Source organism: Neurospora tetrasperma (assembly GCF_000213175.1).
Source record: "Neurospora tetrasperma FGSC 2508 unplaced genomic scaffold NEUTE1scaffold_1, whole genome shotgun sequence".
NCBI lineage: Eukaryota > Fungi > Ascomycota > Sordariomycetes > Sordariales > Sordariaceae > Neurospora > Neurospora tetrasperma.
The window spans coordinates 3606738-3627116 of NW_009799099.1; the positions used below are offsets into that span (position 1 = coordinate 3606738).

General features: G+C 51.6%; 6 protein-coding genes across 6 annotated transcripts; 2 read left to right on the forward strand and 4 right to left on the reverse strand.

The window, feature by feature from the left end:
* Nucleotides 1–316: 316 nt before the first annotated feature.
* Nucleotides 317–4120, reverse strand: NEUTE1DRAFT_76771 (uncharacterized protein; the record flags this gene model as incomplete). Its single annotated transcript, XM_009849907.1, has 4 exons — nt 317–672; nt 731–3529; nt 3620–3664; nt 3766–4120. The coding sequence occupies 4 exons, from the start codon at nt 3913–3915 to the stop codon at nt 478–480; spliced, it is 3189 nt and encodes a 1062-aa protein (XP_009848209.1).
* A 334-nt stretch (nt 4121–4454) lies between these two features.
* NEUTE1DRAFT_98219 (uncharacterized protein) lies at nt 4455–5027 on the forward strand (the record flags this gene model as incomplete). Its single annotated transcript, XM_009849908.1, has 4 exons — nt 4455–4474; nt 4553–4658; nt 4817–4832; nt 4960–5027. The coding sequence occupies 4 exons, from the start codon at nt 4455–4457 to the stop codon at nt 5025–5027; spliced, it is 210 nt and encodes a 69-aa protein (XP_009848210.1).
* Nucleotides 5028–6677: 1650 nt separating this feature from the next.
* NEUTE1DRAFT_76774 (uncharacterized protein) lies at nt 6678–8347 on the reverse strand (the record flags this gene model as incomplete). The annotated part of the gene is made up of 3 exons (XM_009849909.1): nt 6678–7154; nt 7242–7480; nt 7584–8347. The coding sequence occupies 3 exons, from the start codon at nt 8124–8126 to the stop codon at nt 7046–7048; spliced, it is 891 nt and encodes a 296-aa protein (XP_009848211.1).
* A 327-nt stretch (nt 8348–8674) lies between these two features.
* On the forward strand, nt 8675–8944 carry NEUTE1DRAFT_36957 (uncharacterized protein; the record flags this gene model as incomplete). Its single annotated transcript, XM_009848874.1, has 1 exon — nt 8675–8944. The coding sequence occupies one exon, from the start codon at nt 8675–8677 to the stop codon at nt 8942–8944; it is 270 nt and encodes an 89-aa protein (XP_009847176.1).
* Nucleotides 8945–9361: 417 nt separating this feature from the next.
* NEUTE1DRAFT_127791 (uncharacterized protein) lies at nt 9362–11374 on the reverse strand (the record flags this gene model as incomplete). The annotated part of the gene is made up of 3 exons (XM_009849910.1): nt 9362–9455; nt 9517–10774; nt 10837–11374. 3 exons carry the CDS (start codon nt 11372–11374, stop codon nt 9362–9364), a joined length of 1890 nt encoding a protein of 629 aa, XP_009848212.1.
* Nucleotides 11372–11703, reverse strand: NEUTE1DRAFT_115972 (uncharacterized protein; the record flags this gene model as incomplete). The annotated part of the gene is made up of 1 exon (XM_009849911.1): nt 11372–11703. A coding segment is annotated over one exon (210 nt), but the record flags the coding sequence as incomplete, so codon positions are not given.
* Nucleotides 11704–20379: the final 8676 nt, after the last annotated feature.

A 20379-nucleotide genomic window follows, 5' to 3' on the forward strand; every position in this document is an offset into this window, starting at 1 on the left:
AGGAAGAGGGCGAGGGAAGGGGAGGAGGGAGAGGGGGCAGGTGATGAGAGGAAGAAGTTGGATAAGTTGCTGGACAGCTTTTGATATATTTTGTCACGGCCTGGATGGGGAAGATGATGGGAGGTAGAATTGTGCATTTCTCGAGGCGTTAAGGACCGGGCCTCGGTTGGAAATCGGGCGGGGAGTGTGTGGAAGGTAAAGAACAACCAGGGACTGATTTTGGTTGGTTACTCATGATACCCTGAAAAATATCACGGAGCAAACACACGAGGCCTTGGACAGTAATTCGACCCATGAAGATGTGCAACGACTGTTCGGCTTATATCGATACTTCATAAAATCATAATATTACAAATCTTTATGCAGGACGCTCAAACTCAGCGCTCAAAGACCAGGTTGGCATAAACATACACTTGTATCCCAAGGGTCGATACAAAATTATCTGAACCACCCAACCCAACGGCGGAGACCACTCGCTCATGAACCCAACGCCGGAGGGGGGGGAACCTCGTCATTGCCGCTGTCCTCCGGCGACTCCTCGGCAACCTGGCCCTGGATACGGCGCTTGGCGTTGGCCTTGTCCTCGGCCGTGATATCGCCCTCGTCCTTGCGCATATCAGGAGTCCACTGTGGCTCATCAGGCGCGTGACCGACGGACATGCCGACGCGGATCTGTTCGTTACTGTTAGTCAACGACCACTATACAAGTCACTTGATCGGTCAGACTTACCAAAGTCTCCAAAGGCAGAAGCGAATTCTGCACCAGATCCTCATCCCACACCATCCTGCCCGGCTCAAAGAGCACAACAATCGTGCTACCACCAAACTTGAAGTATCCGAGCTCTTCACCCCTCTTCACCTCGTCGCCCTCATTCCTCGTAATGACGGTACTACCGACCATCATGGCGCCAACGCAAACAACCATGACGCGGCCAAACACGGGGCTGTCAATCGGCACCAGCACTCTCACGTTCTCGCCGTACACATCCAGCGCCGACCGAATGGCCATTGGGTTGACAGTATAGTACTCTCCTTCGATCGTCTTGGGCTGGCGCATAACACCGTCAACGGGGATATGGAAGCGGTGGTAATCCTGTGGCGCAAGGCGGAAGATGCCGAGCGCACCTCCCTCGTACCGCGCAACATCTTCAGGGTAAGCGTCACCAAGCAGGCGCTTGACAGTGAATTCGCGACCCTTGATCCAAACGTTGGTGGCCGTGTCGATGCTGTTGAAGACAACGCAGCGGCAGTCGGCGGGAGAAACGACGATGCGAGGGTTTTCAGGAGCCGAACAGGGGCGCGCACCGGGCTTGAGGGCGCGGTAGAAGAACTCGTTGAAGTTCTTGAATTCCTCCAGAGGCTGTGCAACTTCGGACAGATCAAGACCGTGGAACTGGATGAACTTGGGGATCTCAGCCTTGGAGTTCGGGTCGTCGTACTTCTTGCCCTGCTTGACACTAAGGCTCTTGAGAAGCTTGCGGATGCGCTTCGTCTCCATGTTGTTGGACTTGAGACCCTTGTACAGCAAGCGGATGCCAAGTCGGACGTAGACGCTCATCTTCTCCTCGTTGATCTGTCCGGTAATACGGTCCTGGACAAGAATGTTGGCCGAGTTGGCTCCAACCTTGTAACCGCCATACGAGATCTTGGTGATGACCTTGGAATACCACTTGCGCTGGGCTTGGCTGGAAGTAACGAAGCCACCCATCACAAGATTGTCGACTTGGCGCCAATCCTGGCTGGCGCAAGTTGCAATGTGGGTAATGATGTCGGCATCCTTCCGCTTGTTCAGGCGAGGTTGGTGGCAAATAGGGCACTCCTTGATCTCCACAACGTGTTCCTCGCCGCTAGATGAAAGGTTCAAGTCATCACGGTCGAGCAGGTCTCCTTCTTCACCCGAGGTGCCAAGATCTGGTACGTTGAGGGTTGAATCGGTAAGTTGCGAACCGCTGGCCGGAGTCTCCGCGTCCTCTTGATCACTAGTGGTACCAGAGTCCTTGCCGTGACCAGGAAGGAGGTTCTTTACGTTATCCTTGACCTTGTCGACCATTCCCTGCACGGTCGAGCGCGACTTGGCCTCTAGCTGATCCTCTAAGCAAATGACGGCCTCGTCCATGGTCAAATCATCCGAGTCGTCCCCTTCCATCCTATGGGGGAATCGCTGGAAAAAGCTATCGATGGTAGACTCGCGCAGTGTGGAACCGAGGGTGTCCAGCATGGTTGTCAGCTCGACCTTGCTGATGCGCCCGCTCTCATCCGCGTCGTACTGCTTCAAGAGTGCCCTCCAGAACTGCTGTCTCAGCGCAGGGTACGGCATGTACTTGATGCGAAGATAGAGTTGAGGGCTGTGCTTGGACTCCCACTTCTCAAGGTTCTTCATCTTGAGAGGAAGAGTCAAGAAAGTGAAGTTGTCGTCGTCCCCTTCGGACTGGGACGCAATCTCGCCCCCCATAGCAGCCGCACCCGCCGCCGCCATGGGATTCTCCCCAGGTGACAGCAGGGCCGGGCTAGGCGGGGGAAGGGCATTCCGGCCATATTCCTGAGCACTGTCGACAGCGATCTGAAGAGGGGTCCCAGCTACCGATGGTTCCTTTGCGGCCGTGGAGTTTTGCCTAGAAAGACCAGGCCTGGCGGCTTTGCTCAAGCTTTGAACAGAGGCCGTCCGAGACAGGCCCAATCTCGCGAATCGGCCACCGCTCTTCTGCACTGGAGCGTAGTCTGGGATATCCTTCAGGTGATAGAGACCGGTTTCTGGGTTGGGCTTTGGTGCGTTTTCCATGATTTCCCGGATCGGAAGGTTGACGGAAGCGACAAAGTCGTTGCCAGAATATTTATCATGGTCGATGACGGTAAAGTTGAAGGAGTACATCTGCTCGTAATTCGATATCGTGAAGATCATCTTTTCGTTATACACAGGATTGAGATTGTGCCGGATCGTCTTGGTGCGGAATGTCTGTCTGCCGAGTGAGATGACGACGAAGGGATCCATATCGAAGCTGGTCTTGGTCACGTTGCGCTCGGGAGGCAAATCGGTGATCTTGCCAATCTCCAGATAAACAATACCCAAGGTGTCGCTATCACCATTGGTAAATTCGTATGCGTTCTTGGAGCGCGTGGACGATACTTGCGAGGCGGTATCAAGCACAGGCGCGGACTTGGTGACGGAAATGAACTGGTCGTAGAGCTCTCTGGGAGTGGCTTCGAGATTCGAGTTGTCGACGATGGTCAATTGCAGCTCCACCTCACCTGAGACGACGCTGCTCTTCTTTCCGGTCCTCTTGCTCTTCAGGGGGATCCAGCCTGGCCCAAGGTCGGTGATGCCATCCTCGGCGAAGGCCTCATCAAGAGCGAGCTCGAACTCGCCCAGGTAGTCCTTCCCGAAGCGATCCTTGTCCCAGCAAATACCGGTGAGGGAAAGACTTTGCGCGCTATTGATGGGAAACTGGTAATGTTCATTCCAGATCGGGTCGAGAGTCTTTGGTATCGTGGAGGTCGTATATTTGGCGTCGCCCAGGGTCAATACGAGGTACTAGACGCAGCAGGCAGCCTGTGTCAGCAACCAGCACCAACTGACGATACTTGTGTCGGAAGTTGTAGAGATTGTTGTCGCATAACTTACAGGATCCGATGTGCCTCCTCGATCCTTTGCCGCAAGGTTTCTGGCCTATAGTAGACAAAACAAAAACATCCATCAGTGCTGCTGTTGCGGAAATGGAATGCGATTCGGATGATGCCGGGACCGCGCATCGACATGAACAAACACACCTGTATGATCTTGACATCCAGAACCAAGCCCGTGTCTCTGCGCCCCTCGGGGCTTGCTGAATCGCCCTTGCTTCGCATTGGACTTGTGCTTCTGCTAGTTGCTAAGGAGTTGCTGGATGACTTGAGACGGTTTGGAATAATGCGGACCATGGCGGCGGGAAGGGGGACCTAGCGGGGTCGCCCGGCTGGGTACCTATGGAGCTATATACGGGGATATTGGCAGTGGCGGTGCCGAGTCAGTGACGGCTTGACGGGATCGATCAGCCAAGCAAGGCAGGGCAAGGCAAAAGAGGGGTCCGACAATCGTAGTACTGCGTAAGCGCCAATTTGTCGTAGGGGGAGCGTCGTCAATCGTCAATGGTGCTGTGGCTGCTTCCAAGTTTCTTGTTTTGAAAGTTGCTTGTCCTGCCGGTTGGTCCTCCTTGGGTAGTGCCGCTCTGTAATGGATGGGCCCTGGTGGTGGTGGTGTCGTGCAGGCCTGTGTGTTTGATGTGCAAGGGGCGGGATTGTTTAGAAAGAGGAATGGCGTGGGGAAGAATAGGCTCGCTCCTCTGACTTATTCGAGGCTCAATGTCTGGCAAGATTAAAAGGGTGGTGGTGGTAGTAGTATCGTGTCTCGTCAATGACCAAAACATAAAAGGGGTTGTTATGATTTTGGGAATAATGTCGTCGAGTTACACTCCGCGTTCATGCGTCAAGAGTACTGTAAGTGTCTAGCGTGCATTCAAGATCGATGGGAGAGTGGAATTTGGACTCTCAGACTGTGTTGAGACGAACTGGGCGGTAGCCATTCGAGTCTCGACAGCGGTAGAGACGGTCGGGTGTATCAGGGTCAGACCGAGCTGGAGGACAGAGACGTCATTCGGGCTGGGATAGCTGGTTTACACTACACTGTGTGTGTGTGTAGACAAATGCGATGGAAATTCCCGAGTGGAGTGGGGATCCCGGGCAACCAGGAAGTGGGTGACAAAATGGAAGTCGTGGAAGCTGAGATCGGCGGGGGCTTGGAGTCTTGGAACTGACTTTCTGTGCTTCTCTCCGTCGCGTGTAGTGTATGTATCAAGGCTGTGAGTGGAGGCTGATATTTGGTTGAAGAGGAAACAACTGAACGAAGAGAAAAGAACTGAAGAGGGTCGCGTGATGCTCCAACCTGACGGAAGAGGACAGTTTCAACTTTTTGAATCCGCCAAGGAGTCTCGTCCACCGCCTACCCACCGATTGCCCCGGGGGATCTCCGGCCGGATGCTCGGGCCCGCGGATGATTTAGTTTGTTTAGTGTATCTTGACAAGGCCAAATCTGCAGGGGCGCATCCCGTCTTTCAAAGGTGTCAAAAGAAAAGAAAAAAAAAAACACAAATCGCGATTCGCGAAAAAAAAAAAAAAAAAAAAAAAGGGGAAGTTGGGCGTTTGTCCAATGTACAATAAGGTAGCCAAGGTATCCATGCGGTAGTTGCATAACCCAGAGTTACATCACGCGTACATCACGATACATCAACATCTGTCTTGTGTATGCAGGTGTAACAAGACGACACAACAGCAGAAGATTAACCGCCAAAGCTACTCGAACTTGAACCACTCTCTGGACCTCCTTGACTACGCCGTTGACCTTGAACAAAAACAAGCGGTGGGCCGTCATTCAAACGAGCCTATGGGAGGAGCTGAATGGTGTCATAAACACGAGATGGGCTGAAAGAGATATAGAACATGACCCCCAAATGTAATGTCCCGTTGATTCCAATAAACTGCGCATTTGCATTTGATACCAATCAGTTCTCAACCTAACCGCGTCCTTGCCGCACACGCTTGTGCCTTCGTCAAGGTCACCTCACCTCTCCGAGCACCTCTTGCGCGAATCGAAGATGCTTTCCGGGGAACGGATGGAACACTGCCAAACTGTTGCCTAAGTCTAGTGGCTTTGTTACCTGCATGAACTATAACTCCCAGACTCTTGACTGAAGTCGAACGTTTCCTCCAGCTTAAGGGGGTTCTGTTCTCGGACTTTTGCTGACATTGTTTGACCCTTCCGATACTCTACAAGTGAAAGCAAAGCCAAAAAGAAAAGAAAAGAAAAAAAAGAGGGAACGGGAATAGGGTCACCTAAAGATGCACCGTGCAGGCCAAGCTTTTTCGGCTTTCCAGCGGACAGAGACGGGAGCCAACTTAGCCGAGCCAAGCAGGGCTGCCGCTTCCGCCGCTCTAAGGGTCTTGCTTGGGGTCCGCCGCGATGCCGCCGTTGTGGGTCCTATCCTTATAGACGGGTGACGGGCAAGACGGGATCACAGGCCGTCGGTCATTCGTCTTCATTTCCCCGCCTTTCAAGGTTACTGTAAACATCTCTTTCGAGACTGAGTCTCCATCACGATGATCCATGCCGACTTGATGATGCCACTGCAATGTTACACGACACCAGACCCCTTCTGCCTTCAACAACCTAACACAAGCCACATTCATCATACCTCTAGCCAACACAACTCAATCAAGGCTTACTTCTCACTTGGCATCTCTAAAGTGAATGTCCCTATAGCAGACAATATCCGACCAACAACCAAACGTATCGTCAAACGCCGTGACAAAAATCCGTTGCACCTCGGTCATCGAATGAAGGATTCCTCCCATAGGCCACGTCGGGACCACTCAAAGTCCGGCTATCACCTACCAGTTTAAGGCTGAGATCTTCATCGAATTGCATCAGTCCCCTTGGCCCCCCCTTCCCCCTCTGCCCCCTCTGCCCCCTTTTCTACTACATACGCTAGTGTAGTGTAAGAGTGCGACATCCCTTTCCGATGGATGTGCGACTTTCATGTCCGACTGTTCGACCCATCCAACTATCCAACTGAACCACCCGTAACCGTTTTCTCTTATCTTCAAGTTGCACACGTCTATCACTGTTCAGCCTCAATAGGCCCGCGTCTGAACTTGAAACTTGGATCATTTCTCCAAGGTTATGGTATCGGAAACACTGCGAAGAGATACGACATGCTGCTTTCATTCACCCAGCTGTATACTGCATTGGCACACATCTTCCTCGATATAAGTCCAGAAAGCATTCGATCGACTCGACCTCATTGCCATGAGAACCAATGCTCCTCTGCCTAGCATTTATACCCGCATGTCAGCATCACTACCAAGGTCACAGATTTCTCTTGTTTCTCCTTAAATTCTCCCCAACAACCATTATTCCACCGCTTCGTCATTCGTCTTGTTGCGCCCCCGCCTGTCCTTTTTTTGTGAATTAGATATCTTTCATGTTCGTCATCATCGCCTCACCCAAAAAATTCGCTTAAGCAGAAACCTTGGCCTTGTACTTTGTCGCCGCCTTGTCAAAGAGGTCGCTCTTCTCGGCCAAATCGGTCAAGAAGGGGTGGTTGGGATCAGCCTGCTCGAGAGCACTGTAAGCAGACATATATGTTAGCACACGTAAGTACCAAAGGAGAGGCGGAGGAAACCAGAGCCATATGTGTAAATCTGTAACGTACGCCTTGTACTCGGCCGAATCTTGTCCAGTAATGACGCTCCAGACGAGCTGGTTCGCAATGGCGTCCGCGAATCCGGGCTCCTTCTTGAGCGCCTGGTCCAGGGCAGCCTGGGCCTCCTCTGTGCGGCCGAGATGAATCTCAGCAACGGCCTGCGAGACGAGACTCCGTACGGAGGAGGTAGCGGGTGCTTGTGCGAGCTCTTCAAAGACGTAAAATGCTTGCTGGTACTTGTCGCCGCCCTGTTAAGTGGTAGTAGACACAAAAGTTAATAGTTAGTAAACTGCTTGATCCAACCGCACAAAAGTGTTTCGCCGCAAAGGAAAAAGGGGTGGGGAAACTAACCAGTCTCAACCCAACCCACGACTCAGCCAAATTAAACAACAAGCTATCTTGCGCCAGCCTCCGCGCGCTGGCCACCTCCTTAACCGCCAATTCCGTCCTGTTCTGCGCCAGGTAGATGTGCACAATCAGCGCGACAGCCTCCAGGTTGCCCTGGTGCCTCTGCAGCAGCGCCAGCGCCTCGTCGGCTTTACCCGCCGCCGCCAGCACCGTCCCGCCCACGACCTGGACAATACCAATTTCACCCGCGTCCATGGCCGCCAGCTGCTCGATCGTCTCCACGGCCGACTCGGCGTCACCCGCTTTCAGCTGCGCCAACGCACCCACCGCCTCGAGCTCCGGCTTCTTCTCGCCCGCAACTTCGGCGAGCACGTCCTCGGCTTGGCCGAGCGCGATGCGCGCGCGCAGCTGGAGAACGCGCGCGGGGAGGGCGTTCTCGGCCGAGAAGGAGGTGGTGTCAAAGTCGATGACTTCTTGGTATTGGCCTTGGTAGAAGTGGCTCTCGATGTTGATTAGTTCGGCCTCGGCTCCAAAGGGGTCGGACATTTTGATTATCGGTTTGGAGGGGGGTTCCGGATTAGAATGGTGGTGGTCGTCGTGCTTATCGATGAGCGAGGATTATGTTGGCGTCAAGGACCGGCCTGGTGTTCGTAGAGGTCGGGTATTATGGGATGCTGCCGAGGGACTGATCTCGTAAGGTGCTGATTGTTATATACCTGGTAGGGACTGGTGTCTGTTGTTGATTGTTTAAATGATGGACAGTTCAGTATAGCTTCAGTGGTTGATAGGGGATAAGCCAGTAGTGGACAGCCAAACACGAGTACAAGGTGCCTTACCTCGACGTGGAGCTGTCCGGTGGAGCCGGAACATGCCGCGTGGAGGGGATGTGGGGATTGCTTAAAGTGCGCACGTTCGTCTAGAAAGATTCTGCCGGACACAATTTTGGCGGTGAGAAAACGGCGTGCCAAACTTTGGCTGCATCTCTTCGTTCAGTTTTTCTTTCTTCTCTTTTCTTTCTCTTTTTCTTCAATTTGCGCGACCTCCACAATCCGGTTGTCGCCTCATTCAAAAATCCATTCCGAACCACCGCCAACATGGCCCAAGGCTCGGGCAGCAAAATCACCAAGCCCAACCCTGGACTGAATCGGTCCAAGGGCGGCAAGGCTCCCAAGAAGTCGGGTGTCACCAAGGTCAAGAAGAACAAGACCAAGGCCGACAAGGTCCAGAAGAAGTTCACTGCCGGCATGGCCGCCAAGACCGAGAAAATGTTGGGAGCCAGGGCTGGTCACTTGGAGCTGATCGGCAAGGGCAAGAAGGAGGAGAACAAGGAGAAATTCAAGGGTGGAACCAGAAAGTTCGGCTAAACGACTGTCTGCGCGAGAACGCCTGGTACGGGGACAACGGCAACGGTTCAGACGGAATTTGTGCCACCTGATGGATGTTGCGCGGCAATGTTGGGTATCTCGCGGGAATGGTGGATGAAGAGAGGATGCCGCGGTGGACGTGGCGGCACGCGGGAACAACGAATGAGATGGGAGGAAGCAGCGACTGAAGGGGGTTTTGGTCACGACGAACGACAAACTTCACATCTTTCACTGGAATCTACGGCCTCTAAATCTCACGGACAACACTCGGAACTTAATTTTTTTTTTTTTTTTTTGGCAACACTAGCAAAGCAAGCACTTGTGTGGAGAATTTCACACGACATACGATACCCCGTCTCTGGAATACAACACCATTTCTCGCTGTTGAAAAACTGCCTGAGGTCGACGTTGCACCATCTAGATGTGTTCCGGGATTATGGGCAGTGTGACATAGTTGTCAAAGCCTTCTCCGAAATGGATATGATTCTGGCCAGCAAATTTCGAAGCGGGTCTTGAGCAGAATCAGTACGCTGCGTTCAAACACGGAATGTGACCGTTGAAACGGAACTCACCTGTCTGTATCGGAGTTATGCTGGAAGATCCCAGCTCCTTGCGTGTCACCACTGGAAACCTCGAGCAAAATCCTACCACCTACGCCCACCACTACGTTGGTTGGCCAGAGCTCAACGTCAACGCCGTACACCTCTCCAGCCTTCACGGGGAGAACATCGGTCGAGAAGTACTCTCTAAAAGGGAGCCATGGCTTGTGCTTGGGATTTTCCTCGTGGACCTTTCGGTTGCTCACTCGGAGCCAGCCTTTGCAGACAGGGACGGGGTCACCCGCCGTTCCGGTGTAGAACACTTCGTTCCCCGAACGGTCGATATGGCGAATGGTCAGGAAGAGGTCAATGTCTGCCTCGTTCTGCGTGTTCTCAGGCGTCACCGAGACATTCAAGTGTGCCACGATATGGCCGGTTATCTCGGTCTCTTTCTCGAAGGGTGCTGTGACGAACTGGACCAACTCAGGCTTGTCCAGGCTCCCGAGAGCTTTGTATCCGATTTGCTCTGGCTTAGTTGGGTCTGGCTTGTTCCGGGAGAGGGCGTGATCGGACCCAAGGTAGAAGTCTGTATACTCTGTCGAATAAAGCGGCCATTGGCCCTCACTCCGTTTCTCGTACGCTTTCTCTTTCTTTGCATCGTTGAACCCAATATTACCTTTGCGCAGCGTTACCTCGATCGGAGAGACTTTATTAGGGACACTCCAGCCGACCTTATCTTCTCCCTTGAGAAAGGCATCAAGGAAGCTCTTTTGAAGTTCAACCTGCTCCTTGTAGTAGAACGGAAGATCGTGTCGACCAGTGATGAAACGCAGATACTTGAATCTCGACCCGGCGTACGTATAACCCAGCACGTTACCGCGCAGATGGAGCGTGATACCGCCCCAGTTCGCCACGCTCAGCACAGGAACCTCGATGTCCTCAAGTCGATACTCCTTACTGGCATAATAGTCTTCGTCGCGGAACCGATGCGCCTCGTTGTCTTTGGTCTGATCGTTCCTGTTTGATACCAACTGTTCCTCGGATAGGTCACCTTCGATCGTGTCTTCTTGTCCCCTGGCGCCGGGTCCGTCTGGTGGGAACTTCAGTTTGGAGCGGCCGGGCAGACCATACTGATTAACCAGCACCTGCCGGTTCCACCAAATATCAATGAAGTTGTTGGAAAGAATTCCGCCATGTCGACACCGATCACGGTAGTAGTCAGACATGCCTTCCCAAGAGATGATGGCCGCTAAGCCTTTTGGTCGACGAGCAGCGACTCGCCATTGCGAACCTGTTGTCATTTGTCAACAACCATTCTTTTTCTTCTGCTAGATTTCATATAACTCAACTCACCAGCATAATAAGAAACCCCCAACAACCCCACCTTCCCATTCGACCACTCCTGATCCGCGCACCATTCAATCACTTGACAAAAAGCATCACTCGTATCCTTACTCATCGTATCCAGCAGCCCCGGGCTCTGTCCCGTCCCGCGCTCGTCCGCCCGCACCACCGCATACCCTTGCTTGCACCAGTACACCGGATCGGGCGTCTCCCAGGCGGAGAACTCGGACCGCTGCTCGGCGTTGACCTCGGCGAAGGAGCCCGGGTGGAATGAAGAGTAGGGGATGTCCTTCCCGTATGGGCCGTAGGTTACTATGACTGGGTATTTCTTGGATTGGACCTCGGGTTGGGGTTCGTTGACATCGAGGCCGGGCGAGGAGGTACATGACTTTGGGAGGTAGATGTTGGCGCGGATGGGAAACGGGGAGGATTTGAGAGGGATGGAGACGTTTTTCATAAAGAGGATTCGCGGGTCGGGGACGGTGGTTTGGATGTCGAGGAGGCGAGGAGGACCGTAGATGGTTCGAGGTTGGGAAGAGTCGCCCATGTTTGGTTTCGGTTTGTTTTGGTTCTGTTCTTATATATTGGTTTAGAGTGAAGCTGGTTGGTGTGTGTGACAGAAGGGAAGCTTGATGGACGAGGTTCGAGCAGACAGGTAGTGAGCCGAGGAGGATATCCGACTCGCTTGTTCTGGTGCTCTGCTGTTCTGTCCTCGTTGGTGTTGAAGCAAGGGTTGAGTCCACGAATCTGGGTCATCGAGCATCATTTGAGGCGGGGTACTAGACATCAACTACATATGCAGCTGCGTTACACGAAGTGCTATAGTACAGAAAGGGAAGCTCCGTTTAAGATTTCACATCAGTTGCATAGCCGGGCTTCAAAGCACATGAGCCACTGTTCTCTCATTTACGTCTTATGACTCTTGATAGACTCTCAATTTGGCTTCAATTAGTTCAAGACAATCAGAGATCTCGGGTTTACGTAGATACAAGCACCAAAAGCATTAACGAATGTGGACTCAACAAGCAGCTAAACTTAGTAGCAACCGTCTTATAGATGGTGCAGTAGTCTCGAAAGGTACCGCCACGGTCATGACGAAGGTGTCGGTGCTTGCCGTCTTGCCTTCTTGCCTTCGGATAAACTTGGACATTCCTCTTGACTTCCCCGAGAAGAGAAGAGCGAACTTCACAGACTCTCTATATTTCATTATGTGTGATTATCCACGTCATTTGTAACTGTCAGTCTCAAGCGGATTGGCCCAAAGTCGTGTTCTGTTACGATCAGAGCGGAGTGTCCAAGGTGCACAAAAAGGCGATAATATCACGATCGGTCGGCGCTACATACAACCCAACACACAAATGTCTCCCACAATCCCAAACCTAGGTAAGAAGTAAAGACCCCAAACCATGATTTTCAGCATTCTCATCCATTCATGAATCAAATAAAAGTGCAGAAAGCTAAGTCGCCTAGGTAATTTTGGAGAAGGAACGATAATATCCCAGCTGCAGACCTACGAAAACTGCCGCGCTAAGTTTTCATCAACGATCCAATGCGCCATGAGATTCGAGACCGCAGAACTCCCCGCTATGGTCGGTAGAGTGACTAGTGGGCGGATCTTATATGGCGGACCTTATATCGTGCCTGCCACTGGTGCCTGCTCCCTAGGCCAGTCTGAGAAGGTGCGAGGAAAAGTGTCATTGCGTCCGACGTCTGGGAGAGCATGTTAGCCGCTTGGGTCTGCAGTGCGGTAGGAGCGATGGCAGGCGCATGGCATCTTCTGCAAGGAAATATAATAGAGCTGCGCTGTGACATGACTTTAAAAGTCCCACTTGACACTCGGTCATGTGGTTCTTCCCGAGAAAAGCCTCGCGCTGTCGCAACTGAAAATCCTGCGATCTTTGAGGTTTGGGTTCGTTCTTTCCCTTCCTCAGCTCATATGTTTCCAGTTTCTATGACTGGTCCATAACCGAAATCTAGATCCTTCTCGAATATCAGCGCTCAATTTGAGAAATTAGATCTTTGAACCAACTGCTTAGGTCCAACTTCAACAAGCTAGGTTACGAGCCAACTTATCCTGATATTCAATCTCACGGTAGCTTCATATGCGACTATCGGACCTTTCCCATCAATTGTGGCAATCACCCTGTACAGTAGTGAATTACCAATCATTTGATCCTTCTTTGCCCACCGACCACTATACAAAGATCTCTGGCTTTGTCGTGGCGAATAATTGCTGAGTGGCAGTGGGGTCAAAGGACTGGCAGAACAAATTACGCCAAAGCCGCTTTTGTCAAGGCACGCTTTGACTCTCTCAAAAGCACTTTGCTTTGTGTGCCGGACGATGTTGTTCTGGTTCAGTCAGTCAGTCAGTCAGTCAGAAATGTCAACAACGAATCGTTGGTTGGGGTCCTAGACTTATTGGGAGTGTAGGAAAGATGAAACCTTCTGGAAATCATGGATTATTCAACCGGTACGTGGCTCACTCGCTTGGAATGCCAATTCTGCCAGACGTACCAGACATATAGGGTAGCATTCGAAGGCAGAACTGAGTGTGAGCTTGACAAAGTGGCGAGGATTCATCATATTCAGGGAAGTGTGAGGGGATGGAGTGCTTGCCTCAACACAACTCGCTGCTGTCGGTCGTTCCGAGTTGTGCGTCTGAGAAGGCAGATGAAATGGATGAATATATTACAGCGAGGACTTGGAAGTAGCGGAAATGCAGGACTCATAGGCCATACTCATGTGGTGAAGGTGATAAGGCTCGTCCCGGATGTTGATTGTTGTCAAGATTTGTCGAACTTGAGGACGGTGGAGATTTTGTGAGCAAGTGACAATAGACGCCATTGAGATGTTCACTTCGTTGTCGTCCTATGTGCAGACTACGCTATTAACTTGACGTATTCTCCAATTTCAATTTCGTCTAGGTACTAAAAGATGACATTTCGATCCAAGTCTATGACTCTGCCATGGCTGGCTGATGATTCCTGCATCTGTGACTCTTGAGTGTATGTTGTTGCTCAAGAAGTAAATCAAGGACTTCCTCATTAGGAAAATGGCGAAATCAACTATGCTCCTGGATCCAACGAAGAAGATCCCAAGGAGAATAGCGCAATGATAGTTCGACTAAAGCGTGTTTGCTTACTTACTAACCTTAGCCGACATTACTTTTTGGCGAGTGACGCCAAATCTCCCAGTTTTCATCGGACCTCTGATGCTCTTGCTTGCTAATCTCGAATTGATGAGTCTATAACGATCGATCGCAAACCCCTGATCAACAGGTTACAAGAGGTGAGCTCGAATCTCACGATTCTGGAGGAGGGCCGAGGAAAAGCATCCGGATCTAAAAACGTAGGCAGGTCAGAAATCTGCATGCTAGTCCTTACCCTCTGATCCCAAGAGCCTTCCGTTCCTTATGGATCGGCACACACCGATGTCGCCAAACCCGAGCCGCTGTCTACATTTTCGTGACTGGCAGAAATTCCAAGGCTTGTTCTCGTCTTAACCGAGCTTTCATACGGGATAAACGGACCTTACGATATCTAGGTACCAAGGCAAGTTTTAGCTTCCGTATATGGGTTGTATTCCGTAGCCATCTCAAAACACTAGTCTAGAAGCCTGCGGCCGGGGTGACGATCTAAAGAATACCTATGCTCTTTAATGATCGGTATCCGTACCACCCTTGCTCGTGCTGATGAAGACTTCCCATGTCGTCCATGTGGGTAGGGATCGTGCAGACTTCACAAACTATCGAAACATGGTTATGGACCCCTATGATGAAACCCATTCGCACCGGGCGGTGGCAGCATACAAAGCAGGCGGGGCTGTAGGTAGAGCATCACTCTAAAGTCAGCCCTGAGGAAACGGCTGGGGCTGAGTGGAAGGAGTGGCGTTAGGTACCCTGGAAAAGGAGGGCAGCTTGCTAACAGGACTTTGTCTCAAAACAAGTCTAGACTGTCCAGAAATGTGGCAGACTCATGGGGAAGGGTTATTGATCGTCGGCTTCTGCCCTGTTCGCAGCCGTAGCAAGCCTCGCATACGGCGGTTCGGCACAGCATTGAGTAATAGAGCACCGACCCAGAGATGTCCGTGATGTTGATGCGACTGGAAGGCTACAGTTGACTCAAAAACATGTGACTACTCGCGTGTCTCGCTGTATCAGGGAACAAACGGTCGCTTAGCTCGTAATGACGATGAGCTTAGCTGCATACATCATTATGCGGGGGGATCTGGTTGATCTTGCACGATCCAAGGCATAGGTTTCACCGATCACTGATCGCTTCTAATATTATACTGGGGAGTGATAACCTACGTACCGCCACGGGTGGCTGCATTTGTTCAGGCCTTGTGCTTATGGGCGACCCAGGCCGTTGGCACCGCCCGTGAACTAAAACAAAAGACCCGGCCGTTTGTAGCTTTCGTGAAAAGACGCGACGCATGGCGTACGCCTCGCATCCGCGGAGTCGGTGTTCCGGGAATTTAAGATTCAGTATCAGTGCATCTCATGGTGAGTTTTTCGACATAACGGCGGAAGTGACAGCGCATTGCTGTGAGCGAACATGAGAGGCTATTGAGGACCATCACGTTACCTTGATGATTGGCCGACCACTGCTCTGTGATGTTCGGTATGAAGCACCTCTCTTGCGGATGATTCCGGCGCATGAGTCGTCATGGTTCGGAAACCATGACCAATCAAGTTATCCATTGGTGATCTTTGAGAGGACTGTATAACGTTTCTCTGCACACAAATGTTAGCTACCTTTGGCTTTGCTTGTGATGCTAGACAGTGAGCTTACCCATCAAGATCGAAGCTGTCAGGCCTGCATCGGCCTCTTTTGTTGTGTTGCTCTTGGCCATGGAGATTGTGAGGATATGCGATAGAGGTAGAAGTATGAGCAGAAAGGGCTAAGGAGAGGGAGATAGCAACGGGAACTTGGCCGTAGGCGGAAAGCCAAGGCAGCCACAGAAACATGGTGTAACATCAATGTCAAGCACCATACCTCAAACACTCGATAATTTACTAGCAACAGCATTGTTCCCTGGTGTGGTGATGAAGGAGTTTTCTACTTGGTCTTTGTCGCAGGGGTTCGAAATCCCGTACCTGACATAAACGAACCGGGCCGTGCCTGCTAGAACCCCGTTGGTCTCTGAAACCTGGGCATTGGTGTGCCTCTGTGTTTATTGCTTGCTTTATTTTTGAACCACTGCAGTCAGCCTCCGCGATGTGGACCTGGGAAAGTCGAGTGACGCTCGGTGGAAATGAATCAATGGGGGTTATCATCCAACCAGGTGATGGCGGGATGGGGATGTTCGAGGGGGCATGGTTGTAGCGAGGTGAAGTGAGGTGACGGGATTGTGTGAAACTTGGGACTTGAAAGTTCGACAGATGAAAGTTAAGTGCCGTCGAGTGACTTGAAAGGGGGAACACTGAAAAAATGCAACCGCGAACGGTCCCGAAGATGGGAGTCACTTCCACTTGGTGCTTCGTCGGGAATTTGGTAGCCCGAACCAGTTCCACTCGGACGCTTTCCCGTTCAAGTTCTGTACGCCCTTCTGTGCTGCCTTCCATTTACTTGTAGGCAACTTCTTTCCATTGTCGGGGTATCTTTACACTTGGTGAGCACCTTCCAGGTTCGTCTAAGGTAGGTGATAAGTACTCGGAAGTTTCGAGTTTATCCACCGCTTTTGGTTTGGACCCCATTGTGACCACCTGGAGTTCGACACCTCTAGTACACTCCGCTTCACTTCAACTTGGAGTTCGGTAGACATCCAAACATCTCTTGCCCGTGATGCCGATTGTTGCCGCAAAGTAAACATCCGACGGATATCTCTGAAACCTGCCAGCCACCTCCAGTCTCTGTAGTAGAATGGCTTGCCGCCTTTTAGCTCAACGGGCAGAGTAGGACACAAGAGTAATATGTTGGGTATTCATTGCCCATAATTTTCTTAGGCCATCTTCGAAGATGCGATTGTGGTGATCATGATGATGAAAGAGGGGAGTCTAGAGCTTCCAGATCTCCTGTTACCATTTCCCATGTCTTGTCGCAGAGCCTCACAGGACAGCCAAGACCATGCCGGTCCTCCGCAATACACTTTATTTCAAGATTGGCGGGGTCCAGGTACCAACCAACCTGCACTGAGCAGGGCGTTTGCAGCGCATTCCGTCATAACCATCGATTACGGTGAACTGTAAATTACGTAGAGGTAGTGTACATGGTGCACGGGCCAGAAGCCATGAATAAATCACCTTGTTCATCACCGCAGCAAAGTCTGTCGGCTCCTCGCGACTTTCTCTCCAGGTGACGACGAACAACTCCTCAGTTGATCCAGTTCCCATCTGCTCCGGCAATCGCCGTCGCACTCGCCGAAAAATATCCAAAAATCACTTGCGCATGGAACTCTAAACGCCATTTTAGAGTTGCCCTGTTAATTCATTCTCTTTGCGTCGGCTGGACGTCTTCCATGCTGTCCGGCCACGAGTCGGACAGACCGAAAAGCTTCGGAGTTTCGAAAGAGGTATCAGTCACCTCAGGTTCAACTTTTGGCACATTACAATCAAGTGATGAACTCAAGTTGCGCGTTGTGCCTTTTCACACCTAGTCCCCTTGTTCACCCTTACTGGTACTCCAGCCAATGATAGCTTGGCGGCGCAGGTCGGGATCACACTTGGTGTCGCCAGTCCACACACTCGGGTTGGCGGATGCGAAGGGGGGGTTGCCGTCTCCCAAGGCACGGATGCTGGGACGCACCACTCCCCCGGGGAATCGACACCCGCATTGTTTCCGTCTGCTACGCTGCATAGGGTTGGACGAACGCGGGACTGGGACTCGATGCCCGGAGAATTTGTGACCAGAAGATTGGCGAGTGGCTGTCGGATGGCTTGGAGCTGGTGACTGCTTCTCTAAAAGCATTGGTAAGTGTTTGGTAGCTCATTTACTTGTATACTTCATCTCTCACGTCTTTATTCAGTAATCCAGCGACATCAAGAGATGTGTAGTGGGTACCACAGCTATCCCTATCAGTCGCCTGGACGGTCATGAACCAAGCTCAGTTAACTCGTCCGATATACTCTTCATGAGCGAAGGAGCTGGAACCCGCCACATATGAGCGGTACATGGCTACATGCTTGGGACCGCCGCATTCCTGATTGGATATGGTTGGAAATTTTGCCCGAACTGTCATTCAGCCACAGGGTCTTTTTCTTTTTGCCAGGGACTAATCGGCTTTGTTCAACATGCATTGGCGACCTCTCAACTATCTTATCTCATCCATCTGGGTCCGCCATTACGAGCTCGATGTGGAGCCATCTCTCTGTCAGGCACAGATCGACCTGGAGAATTCTCAGTCTGAAGTACGCCAAGGCGAAGGCCGCTCACAAGTCTGTCACCGATAAGCAGAGGAATGGTATACTTGGCTTTACTTGTGGAAAGGTCTTCTTCGGTCCCGCAGATCATGTCACTTGGGAATCTGAAAGCAACAGTTGGACTTAAAAGACTACTGCGTTACGTCGTACCCGGGCTTGCCCTCCGGTGTAAGGGGTTCATCAAGACTATTTCGTTATCGCGAATGGCCGATTTCTCTATCCTTTGGCGAGAAGTTGGCGAATGCAGCTTTAGAACCGGAATTCGCTAAGCAACGCTCTGAGTAGAGCTTAGTCAAAGGAGTACGCCAGAGAAACCCCGAACCAATGGCCGTTTTCTGCGCTTCGTGGAGCAAATCGCGTCAAGGCTTGTCAGTCGTATCAGCTCAAGCAATTTCCATCCAGGCGGAACCTGAACACAGTTGTCTCAGACCGGGATGCTTTCTAACTACCCGCTGCCGCTGACTGACAACCAAACCTGGCCCAAGTTAACTAACGTGGCCCAGTGAGCCTGGGTACCTGGCGCTTCCCGAGCATGTCGGCTAATGTGAAGCAGAGAGACAGTATCATTGACGGAACTCGATGCATTCGACGGAGGCTCTTCCGGGTGGCCTGGACTAACGAGCAGCGCGAACTTGAGCTCCTCAGACCTATGTATGCAACATTACCATCAAGTAAGCAAAGAAAATACTGGCTATCTAGGCTGATGTCACGATGATTCACGGAGTAAGGCTTCAAATGCGGCCTACCATCTGGTTCCATTGGATTTCACACTTTTCCTCTCTATGACAGCATATGAAGGGAACTTTTCATCAGGGGAGTCGAGGCCACAGGTAATCTTAGGCTATATGCCAAATACGTGCTCTAGCCTATCGCCAAGTCCACAGCCGTGGTTTGGTATATATAATGCAGAGGATCACAGTACCTGCCCTCCAGTTTCGATAGACCATCCAAGGGCGCTGGTGGTCACATCGAAGCTTCTCCCTCTCAATACTAATGGTACTAGTGTATGCCAGCTGAAGCCAAGCAACAGTGTCTAGTGATCACCGGCCGTAGCAGATTTGATACCTTCCCATTCATTCCAAGACCATTCAGGCTGATGTCCAATCATGCGGACAGAATATGTCATTCTTAACCGGTACCTGAAGCCCAGACGACAAAGGTGGATACCAAGATACACCGGCCTGTCGCTTTCAACAAAGCACAGACCACCTGCGCACAGTGACGGTGAGGTGCTGGGGACAATCTCCACCACGCTAAGCTGTTTGGGTAATTTGGAAATGATGTGCATATCGTCGCCTGCCCGTAGCGCGTAACGACGAGCACCTCTACGTAGTCCTCTTTGGGAGTGCAATTCGTACGTGCACCCCCCGCACCAACTGAAGCAAAAAGAGCCGAACGAAGGTGAACGCACTCACTTCAACACACTTGAAGGGAACAACAGAAAAAGTTGAGTTTCAGGGTCACCTGCATCAAGTTGCATCATCCAGCCGATAAGTAGCTCTGATATTACAGTTGCCCGATATGGTACTTCCATCTTTGGAAGCCCGTACTAAAGAAGCTGAGATTGCGCCCATCTCCAATTCACAACCCATTCTTCGATGTCGTGGCGTTTTCTCAATACCAAGCATCGCGTCAAGTTGTTGCTTTTCCATTCCCCAGCGATCGGGACATGGAAGGTGGACGCTACGTATTCAACCCTTCATCTCTCTCTCCTGCAGAAACCCCTCTGGCGTATGAGAGCATGATGCAGTCAATGTATGTGACCTTCCAAGTTGCCCCAACCCAAGTTTCAACGCCAGATACCGCGCCTGGTAAGCAGCACATTGCATCGCATCGCAGATGCAGCAGACACCTGAAGGGGGCAAGCGAGCTGGCAGCAGATCAACAAGTCGATACCGAACCCGCTCACCCCGTCATCCCCTTACCATGCCAAACTGAGGGCGTCGGGCATGGGCATATATATCCTCCCTCCTGTCCTGGGATCCCGGGGTACCTTGACGTATACTGTGTAGTGTTGCCCTCGGAGGACCCTTGAATTAGAGGGGGAGAGGTCTCTTACACTTGTGAGGTCTCTAGGTAGTTTGCGCCTCAACCGAAGCTTCATCAAGCTACCTATACCTACATCACATCGCACACACAGCATCACTGTGTAGGGTCTACCAAGATGTTGCAGCCTCGCCGAGCAAGTCCCC